The 10,628-nt window shown below is 39.8% G+C and overlaps 1 protein-coding gene across 1 annotated transcript; it reads right to left on the reverse strand.

Moving 5' to 3' along the window:
- Positions 1-331: 331 nt before the first annotated feature.
- On the reverse strand, positions 332-10,373 carry FRG1 (FSHD region gene 1). Its single transcript, XM_076336349.1, has 9 exons — positions 10,249-10,373; positions 9,810-9,877; positions 7,889-8,011; positions 6,901-6,958; positions 6,602-6,716; positions 6,158-6,262; positions 5,284-5,375; positions 4,132-4,242; positions 332-3,228 (listed from the first exon to the last, which is right to left on the reverse strand). Exons 1-9 carry the CDS (start codon positions 10,332-10,334, stop codon positions 3,192-3,194), a joined length of 795 nt encoding a protein of 264 aa, XP_076192464.1. The 5' UTR covers positions 10,335-10,373; the 3' UTR covers positions 332-3,191.
- Positions 10,374-10,628: the final 255 nt, after the last annotated feature.

Here is a 10,628-nt window from a genome sequence, read left to right on the forward strand (position 1 = left end):
TGTTGCAACAGTTGTACATCAGGTTACTTACATTTCTGGGGAGGGACAGGTAGCGTGGTACCTCAACCAGAACTATTTGATGAGCCCTAATCCGCAGTCCTAGACCAAACTGAGGAGCTCTGGGAAAAATGAATTACATTTTTTCTCTGTGATGGCACAACCCACAGCTATGCTGCATTTTCATCCAAGAATTCCTCAGACTCTGGCCAGGAGCATTTACCAGCAATCATCTACTTATTTCTAGCTTTTGGCCTTCTCCCTGCAAATTCAGTGCTCACACTTCCGTCAGACCTCCTGGACACGCGCAATGCATCTTTTCCAACAATACAGGAACTCAAAATATGGTCTTTATTCACCATGGAAAAGGCAGCATAACCCTCTCCTTTACAAAAATGGAGTCACAGAGCATATGGATAGACACTGCGATTCAAAAGCCTCCAAGCTACGTATACAGTCAGTTTCATCTGCTTGACCATTTCTGCTATTGGTAAAAAGCTAGCCGCACGTTGTGCCTACATGGCTGTCTTTGATTGAGAGGGTGTCTATTTTTATTTGAGAGCAATTGGGTTATACACAGAGTTCCCTAGAGAAGCCAACTATTCTCTCTCAAGACCGCTAAATGCCAGGGAGCTTTCTCTCTGGACTATGTGATTGTACAGTCTGTCTCCCAGGACTTAAGCTATATGGCAAATACAGCCTGCCATTAGTACTTGGTAAACCGTTATTTTTTCTCTGAGCCAATCCCTTAATACAAGGCAAATATTCACAGGTGATACAGTTAAGATTTTATAACTGGTTATTGATGTGCGAGGGATTTCTAATGTAATTCTGGAGTTACTTACAAGATTAGAATAAAAAAATAAGTTCTGCTAATTATAGTTTCTTTTTGAAAATGTTTTAATGCAGAGTCTCACTACAAACACTGATATTCCCAGCAATTGCTTGATTTGAAAGAATGCATGGTTAATAGAAACTGATAGGAAACAAAGATAGCAGGAATGACTGAAAGTTATGTGGTAAGCTTAGAGTAAATTCAAATAAAGTTTTGTACTAGAACTAGAAATAAAATCATTGAAAACTTTAAAATGAAGCTTTGGACTTGATACTGGTAAAAAGGTCAAGCATTTGATGAGTTTACGTGACCATGTGATACTATTACATTTTGGTTAACAGTATTTCCTGAAATGCAATAATCGGAGAGATATAGGGGAAAAGACAATTCTCTAGAAGATCATTTAAGTTCAAAAAACCAGCTACCAAGGGGATCTTTTGTACCTCTGAAAACTGAGGGGAAAATAAATTCTCATTTGATAATTTAATTTTACTTTTTCATTCCGTGTAGACCTTGCTTTTGTTTAATTTCTCAGCATTGTTATAACTTCTATCAGCATTAAAATACAAAATCTTACGGAGCAGCTGGAATGACAGGAAGATCTCCAAGGATTTGTCTGTATAAGAAAGTTACAAGCACAACTGTCCCAATGTAGTTGCACAAACCAGCTCCCCAGAGGGGGCATTTTGATTTCTCATTTAGTATCTCCCTCAAGAGAAGAAGCTAAAGTGGAAAGAAAAGGCACTCATTCCAAAATAGATATTCATACAAGGAACTAGTGAGTGTGCCTATTCTTGTAAAATAGGTATTAAATGAATAGTGGGTTTAACAGGTATAAAACAAATAAATTCTACCACCTTAGAGGGAAAAGCCCCGTGGCAAAAATCTTTGTACTCAGCAGGATAGAGCTGGGTATGAAAAGCTTAAAAATGCCATCAGAGAAAGGTTTGGATTTTTGTTTGCTTTTCTAGAAACAAATGAGTTTCTAAGAATCCCTATGTTACATCATGAATGTGCCCAGTCCATGGAGATTTTCTTCTTTTGGTTCCATAAAATGTGTGGGCTATAGCTGTATTTTTCTAAATTCTTTGAGAAAGAAATGCTTTTATTGCTAACCACAGCTAGCCTTCCCTAACCAGCTATAATTTGTTTTCATGCTGAAAAGTCAATAGAGAGTTTAAACAATTATGACATACTTAAATTCTTCATGCTCCTTCTGCAAGCCCAACTGCCTATGAAATTAGACCAATATAAATTGCCGTTACTGACTAGACTTTATTGGTCTGTTCTTGTGCTCTTTTTAGACACATCGTTATCTTGCATGAACTTACAGTTTTGTACCACGTGTGCTGTTCAAACTGACAGCTAGGAGAAGCTCCATAGAGACAATTCAAATTATTACCATAAAAATCCTCAACATTGTTACCAAGTAATCTTTATGACGCAGATTACAGAAGCTGCGGAGAGAGTAAGCAATTGTTCTGACTGAGGTAGTTCCTATGGAGATGATGTTACTGAATAGCTTCTTGGTAATCAGAACAGACACGGGTAACCATCTTTTATGTAAGATACCAGGAATGCATATTATACTATGACCTTAAGAAAAGTCTCTGCTGTTTTATTAAAGAAATTAAAGTCCATGCTGTAGAGAAACCAGCAAGTTTGCAAAATCAGTTTTTCCCCTCTTGTAAAATAAGCGGCCTGCTAACACAAAAGAGTCATCCCCTCTTCTTATGAAGCACCTGCATTTTCATTTTTAATAGGGTTCTTGTGACTTGTCAACACTCTCTCCAGCATACGGATTATGCCATTTATCAACCTGAACAGTGGGTCTGTTTTGAACATTGTTTTATGAAGCCTGAATATTCTGGCCCAGTCCTCACCTGATGCAGGGTAGAATGGCTCCACAGATGTCCTACTCAGGATCTGGTATGATGTGTTGTAAGACATGCATTTTCAATTATTTCTTCTTGTTCAATACAGTTACATATTTCTTAATGGTTCAATGTGTCAACCATATTTTACTTTCAAACTTCATCGTCGTTCTCTTCTGCCCTGTCTCCAAGTTCAGGTTCCTTTCATCAACCTTGGAAGATTCAGTGGGTCAATTTCTTTTCCGTTAAATAATTATCTCACTATTTCAATAGCATGTAGTTTTAGAGTAAACTTAACAGTATTCATTACTGAAAGATGACATTAGTTTGATGCTTAATTATAGCTCTCGGGTGATCCTTTAAAAATAACGTAATAAAAACATCAGCAAAACACCTTCAATAAAAAATAATTATAAAACATTTTACTCTTGTTTTCAATTTGACCCTATCATCAGAGATGCAGAAGAAAATGGACCAGCTGGTTGTCATTTGCAGTATCTATCTGCTTTCACTTTCGCTCTCCTATATGGAAAGAGTAATGAAACAAGATTTAGATTAAGACCAAATACGATTACATCTGTGTGTTTTATCTGCCTCAAACCATTAAGGAAGCATTGAAAACAATTTTTCTTAAACTTTGCTTCAAAGCACATATAAAAGCATAACAACACTTTGGAGTTGTTAATTAACTTTGTTTTCTTAAGGAGCTAGAACTGCAATGTCTAAAGTTAACCTTGTCTTTCCCTTCAAATCATCATGAATTGCGTTTTGTCCACCCTGCAGAATGCAATTCAGATTCAGTGTGATTTGAAACTGATACTCAACCTGTGATGGCCCAGGAGTGTTCTCACATCACTTGCAATTATCATAAATAGTCTTCTGCATTCCACCCACTGAATTAATGCAAGTATTTATACTGTATACCGATACAAAATGTTTTAAAAATTCAAGACAGTTTCTATAGTCTTAGCTCGGGGGGGGGGGGGAGGGGGGGGGAATTCCCACTAGATAACATGAAGACTATTCTTAATAAATGCTATTTCTCTTTAAAATGCAGCCTTCCCCTCTCCAAAATATTCTGGTGCCATAGGTATTGAAAATGTCAAAAATTAGCTTAATCTTTGTGATTAAAAAGATTCATCCCTCAACTCCTCTGTACTAAACAAACTGAACAACCTAGTTAAAGATTTCCAAAAGAATTCATTTCTGGGTAAATCCAAACCTGCAATCTTCAACTAAAGAAGTGAAAATTCAGAACAAAAAAAAAGTGCCAACCCCAGAACTCAGGCAGAACACTGACCAGAGAGGAAATGCTCAACACTCCATCTCCCTAAAATCTAGCTCTCTTTTATACCCTAGGTTTACTGTAATTCCATCTCCCAGTAGTTTTTAAATCAGTACATTATTTCTTGTACTTTGAAGTACCTGTCAAGCAGCATTTCATGAAAAGTGCCTTCTTTCCTGGCTTTTCTGAGGGCTTTTGTATCTTCTTTGCTTATTTTAAGCTTTTTGTCTTGAAAACTTTGGAATTTCTTTCTGTAAGGGGGAAGAAAAAAATGTAAAAAGTGTAACTTCTTTAGTTTTGTGTTCAAATAAAACACCGCCTGTGATAAGAATATTGACTTCTATTACACAGTAGACAACTGGCCTAATAAAATCCAGCAAACCATCACAGTATCAAATACTGCACTAAGACTTTTGTAGGTGAAAACTATTCCATTTTTCTTTGGCAGTCTAAGCAGGAATGAGCCCCTGCATGATTAGCATGACGTGGTTACAAGTTCTAAAGAGCCCCTTCTTCAACTACTAGCATGACAAGTCAGGGAGCGAAAGAGTAGGTGTAGGTGGCAAGATGCTGGTAGTGGGGGAGCTGCAGGGACACCTCTGTGAGAAAAGGCCAGGGGCTGCCCCATGCTGGCTCCACAACGGACTGACTGCAGGACACAGCCAAGTCCATCAGCAAAGCTGGTGGCACCTCTGTGAAAACATATTTAAGAAGGGGCAAAAGGCCACACAGGCAGAGGAGAAGAGAGGAAAAAAAAAAGTGCAAAATGGCAGTGTGAATATCAAGGACAGAGAAGGAGGGGGAGGAGGTGCTTCAGGCGCTGGAGCAGATATTCCCCTCTAGCCCGTGGAGGGGACCGTGCCAGAGCAGGGGAAAAGTGGGAGAGGAAAGAGTGGCAGAGAGAATCCACTATGTATTGACCCATACCCCCATCCTGCTTGGGGGACCAGGTAGAGGAGTCTGGAGTGAAGCTGAGCTTGGGAGATGGGGAAAGCAAAGATGGTGTTTTGAATTTTTGTCTTTGTTTCTCACTACCAAATCTACTTTAATGGGCAATAAACTTAATTCATTTTCCACAAGTTGAGTCTGTTTTGCCTGTGACGGTAACTGGTACGCAATCTCCCTGTCTTTATCTTGACCCATGAGCTTTCTCAACTTATTTTCTTCCCTTGCCCTGCTGAGGGGAAAGCGAGTGAAAGGCTGGGTGGGAGTTTGGCCCTTCCACCAAAGGCGGCCCCAAAAGAAAAGCAAAAAAAGATACTTGAGCCTGTTAACAGCTCTAAACTACGTACACATAATTGATTTCACACTGTTTAACATTTCCTTTGTCTTCTTGTGGAACATCATCTTTCTTCTTCGCTTCTCTTTCAGCACAAGTACGAATCTAGTCATTGAGAGGGAAAAAAAAAAAACCAACTACAAAACAGAAAATGCCTTTTTTTTTTTTTTTTGGTTAACACAACCAGAAGTTTCAGGTTAAAGATGACAATATACCCCTCATAAGAGAATGAGAGTCACAGTGACCTTTTAAGTTCACAGCTTTCAAACTGGTTAATTTGCAACTGGAGACAACTGCAATAAAAGCAAGAGCTGTCTTAAGTATGGGAAATATTAAGTGGAATCCTTGATACTACTGTAAGACATAATCACCTTCATCTCAAAGAAGCACCATGACAGTTTTAGCAGGGGTAAAATGCCTTTTTCAGAGACTGACTTAAAATTATTACTGCTCTGACTAGTAGACATCTATCTATCTGGAGGCACGTGTATTTTCCATATCCAGATGAAGTCAAGGTAGTCTTTTTACATTCTATTACTTAAAAGATGTCCCCTTCTGCATCATTCTGGTAAACGCTTCTCTGTCCCTGCTTCAGTCGTAATTCATCTCTCCTGTACCAAGCTACTCAGAACTATCTGGAATATCACATAGACTGTCTTGCCCCCCAACGTCTTGCCCTTCTGTAGTGGCAAAATAGCTTCCTATCTCTACTGGAAGTATCTCAGCTTATGCAGCCCTGGAGCTCATTTGCCTTTCTTGCGGCCAAATCACTTGACAGCTTATAGAAAACTATTATAAATGTATTAACAGTAGATTGTAGCACACAGACACCTGATTATTTGAATATCCGTGCCAATCCTGTATTAATTGTAGAAGTTATAGATTACCTTTATCATTTCTTCTTCCCCCGCAGTTTTGCTTTTGGCTTCTATGTCTCCCTCTTCATTACATCTAATAAAACGGCTATTTGCTGCTAGTAATGCCATTTTCTTCTGCAGAAATAATATCACATATTGTTAGTAAAAGGATTATATACAAACTCTGATTCGTAACATTCGTCCTCTATAATACACCAGAAAATTCTGTAAATGCGTTTTATTCTTTTATGTATTGACATTTCAATAGGTAGTCAGCAGACTTGCTGGCTCCTTCATTCTTAAGATGCTTACGGCTGCCAAAACGCAGCAGTTGGGAAAACAGAAGATTAGAAGTTACAATATGGAAGAGATTGCAAAAGGCTTTTACTGTACAGACAAAGAACTTCAATATAGATTAACTCAAAATACAGTCAAATGCTAGGAACAGCAGATGAATTATTCCAAGCAACTTACATCTTGGAAGACAGGTTCCCATTGCTCTCTTGATCCTATTGCATCTGAACGTCCAACAACAAGTCCATCTGAATTTATACCAAGGTATTTGCCATAACCAGACTTCAGAGCAATCCTGAAAGAGAAAATGCAGGAAAACAATAAAGAATGTTTTTAATTCAAGCAATTCATAATATCCAACACATCACAAACACATTATTAGTAGGCAATGTATTTCAAGAGAATATTAAAACAGGTATTCACACCAGAAACAAAGATAACAAGTATCAAAACTTGTAACATTTTGTTATAGTACTTACCTTGTATCAGACAACTTTACTGCTGTAAACTGTTCAGGAGGACTAGGGCCTTCATCATCTGAGGAAAGATTTTTCCATTAGTTAGTATTAAACATACAATATTTTAACCTGTTAATAGTGCAGTTTCAATAAGAATTAAACGGCCACTGCAAAATACTATGGAAAGCTGCAATGCTTTATTTCTTTAAAAATTCCTTTTCTGAATATTCACTTTTAAAAAAGCAGTGCAGGTGCTCATTTACGTTCATGTATTTAGAGTGCTTAAAACAAGACAAAATAAAGACAATTCTTGTGTAAAGAAATTTACAGTTGAGAATGCTTTGTAATTCTCCAGGTGGCTCAGAAAACCTTAATCTCCTTGTAATGTTATTTTTCCATAACAAATGGTTCAGCTATGGTAGCACAACTCAGTATCCTAAAAGCTACTAGCCTCTCCATCCCTTAAAACCAAAATGAGATAATACTGCCATCGTTGCTTTGATGTCACCTTGGAGGTGAAACACTGTCAGGGTTCTGGAACAGTCCTTGTCTGACTGATGGCCCTCAAATTCAAAGTAAGGACTAGCTAATTATCCTGCCACATTAGTAGCCCACTTGTGCAGCAACAAAACAAGTATATTAAGACGAGGACGCAGCAATAAGCCTTGAAACTCATCTGCCTCGAGTTTCACTCTTCAACTGACACCATAAAGTTTTTATAGGTTTTAATAAAATTTACACTGCTTTTTATCCAGTAAGCGGTATGGCCTTTAACAGGTGATCATCTCCAAGGCAGTTCAATTTATTGTACACATAAACCAGCAAGAAACTAGGTAAGTGAAACTGATTGGTAGTCATTAGGTTTAAGTCATCTGCATGCTACGGCTAGGATTATTGCATTATTTGTAATAAAACTGCTTTTAGCTGTAAAACTGCTTGCCTTTAAGTGATGCTACTTTTATGCCTGTCATTACTAGAACTGCTTACTTCCAAATTTCCTGAAACAAACCTTTATGTGGTGCTCCAAGCGTAAACAAGCCATTGTCGAGGGCATGGATGTAAGCTCCTTTATCCATTTCTATAGCTATAGTTCCTGTAATTTCACCGAAATTACTGATAGCCCACCAGTTTCCTAAAATACAAAACCATGACAGTTTATAATAGAGTAATTACAACTTCTGATTACAGTAGTTCAAGAGATGATATTTCTGTGTCTTCTCTGAGATTTGAAATTCTAAAGATACTATTGCTATCTCAAGATCTTTGTGCATTATTTTATACTACAGGGCCAATTTAATGGTGTTGCTGCTGAAACGAAGTCCTGCTGTTCTACCCACCCTGCCATCCCTAGTCACAGGCTCCTGCACTTCATCCCTTCTTTGTGTTAGTCCATAGAGGAAGTTGATCCATTCAGCTGATCCAGCAAAGATACACCTTGCGAGGAAGGTATTTTTTTTTTCCTCTGGACCAGCCTCCTGCAGTTTTGGGATCATATCCAATTATTAGATTCTCCAACACAACAGAAACAGATAAACTATCTCATCTTGCTGTTAAATTACCTCATGTGAGCTGTAATTCTTAGACTTCAGTTGCTGAAGCCAATCTGTGTTTGAATGTTTGAGCCCCACAGAATTCTACCAAAGTTAAAAGTAGCCCTACCCACGCGCCATGAATTAGAATTATGATGTTTATATTTTTTAAACAGTAAAATTTTCTTCTGGTATACTGTCTTACAAATATTTTCTACCCGATTAAGATAATAACTATTTTTAATTAATCTGAATATGATGGTTTTTTCCCACATGGTAAATTTGGCAAGTCAATCTGCCTTGAGCAGAAATAATCTTCCCCTATCTTTATACAACATATGGAGCTAATTGTCTTGTCCTATATAGTCAGGGCTCACAGGTCAATGTACGGTTTTTCCAAATCTCTCCCTCTTTTTTGAAATCTGGCTAAAGAATGTAGAACATCTGTAACATTCTTCTAGTGTAAGACACAACAGCCCATTTTCTCATATATCATAATTTGTTTTAACACAGGAACAAGGATGACTTCCCCTTGCACTGCTTTAGCTTATGCCTATATACACATGATAAAAAAATGACATTTATCCTGTAATGTGTGCTGTGCTACAGTATACATCTGCATCTCTCATGACTTTGTGGTTCTTTTTTAGCTGTTTTTGTTTGTGAAGTGAACTGTGATCAATCAAGGACATGACAGCGCCGAAGGGTAACAGTCTATCAAGTTACTGCTCATGACCATACATACTTTGATCCTTCTATTTTATGAAAAAGGAAAAAGTAAAGTTATATTTTGTTACTGGTTAATGTTTGTGTCGTCAGTTTCAATTAACAGTAGCAAATTTATAATGTGAACACATCACAGCGGTCAAGTAAGTACGTCAAATTAAAAACAAATAAACAAACTAACCGAGACTCTTTTCCTTTTGAAAGGATCGAAGGTTTGAGTGAACTAAAGAACACAGTCAGAAAGTAACTAGTGGCAGAGTAAGAACAGAAAGCACAGGTGACCCAACCGCTAATTTTCAAAGTAACAGTAACAGAAGATGCAAGTTATTTACACAGAAATGCACTCATTAAATAACAGCATTACAGTGCTAAAAAGTCTCTCCTCCTGAAGCAAATACCATTGGGGAAAAAAAAATAAAAAATCCAAACTGATAAGTAGTTTGAGATTATGTAAGAGCATACTTTAGCTAAAAGGTAGAAAATCCATCCCACTGACGTCTGAAGTTCCATCTGGAGTCTAGGAAGATCCCAACACACAAATAACATGTTGTGACAAACAATTGTAAGTCTCTACAGGGACTACACTTAGCTTACAAAGTCCTGTAACAATCTCTTCAGCTTCTGCTGTCCCCTAGAGTTTCCACACTGTCACGTAATTCCCCAAAAGCAGCTCACCAACAATATCAAGTTGCTCTGCCGCATCCTCTTCCCTTTTCCTTTTCTTCTCCTTGTGCTTTTTCTTGCTGCAAAGGGCGATATAAAAAAGTAAGAACGTGCCTCCGACCCGGCCCTTCCACAGCGAGCCCTCTCATACGGCCTCGCTCCCAAGCCCTACAGGAGCGGGTCACTGACAACCGCCGGGAGCAAGGGGCTGACAACCCGAAAACCCCTGCCCTGGCCGGCGTGCCCAGGCATACCCGCAGCCGGAGGAGCGGGACGGCCTGGCCTGGCCTCACCCCAATCCAGCCTCCGACGCGACCCCAACGCAGCGGGGGGAGCCCGGCCGGGGTTCCCGGCCCCAGGCACCGCCGAGCTGGCAGCACGGCATCCGCCGTAGCGGCCGGGGCGGTGAGCCCGGGGCAGGGGCGGTGGCGGCAGGCAGCCCACTCCTCACCTTTTCTCTTTCGCCCCTTTGAGGACGAGCTTGGTGGACTTAACGCAGGAATACTCCGCCATGTCGGGAAGCACGGAAGGACACATCCGACCACGCCCCGCCGGGCGGACGGAAGCCCCGGAGCGACAACCTTCCCTCCCGCCCTCGTTCCGCTATTTCCGGAGCATGCGCCCGCTGCCCGCCTGTGAGGGCGCGTAGGCGCTGCGCGGGCGCACGCGCTGTGGGCAGCGACGAGCGCGACAGCATCTGCCCCCCGTTTTCTCGTCGCACGTAGCGGGCCCTGGATACAGAATTGGAGGGGGAAAACGAGGAAAGTTTAAAATTACGTTTAAGAGCGTGTCTGCCTGCACCTTCCCCTTCCAAGTCTGGCTTGGCTCCGC

The sequence above is a fragment of the Aptenodytes patagonicus genome, chromosome 4, assembly GCF_965638725.1.
Source record: "Aptenodytes patagonicus chromosome 4, bAptPat1.pri.cur, whole genome shotgun sequence".
NCBI lineage: Eukaryota > Metazoa > Chordata > Aves > Sphenisciformes > Spheniscidae > Aptenodytes > Aptenodytes patagonicus.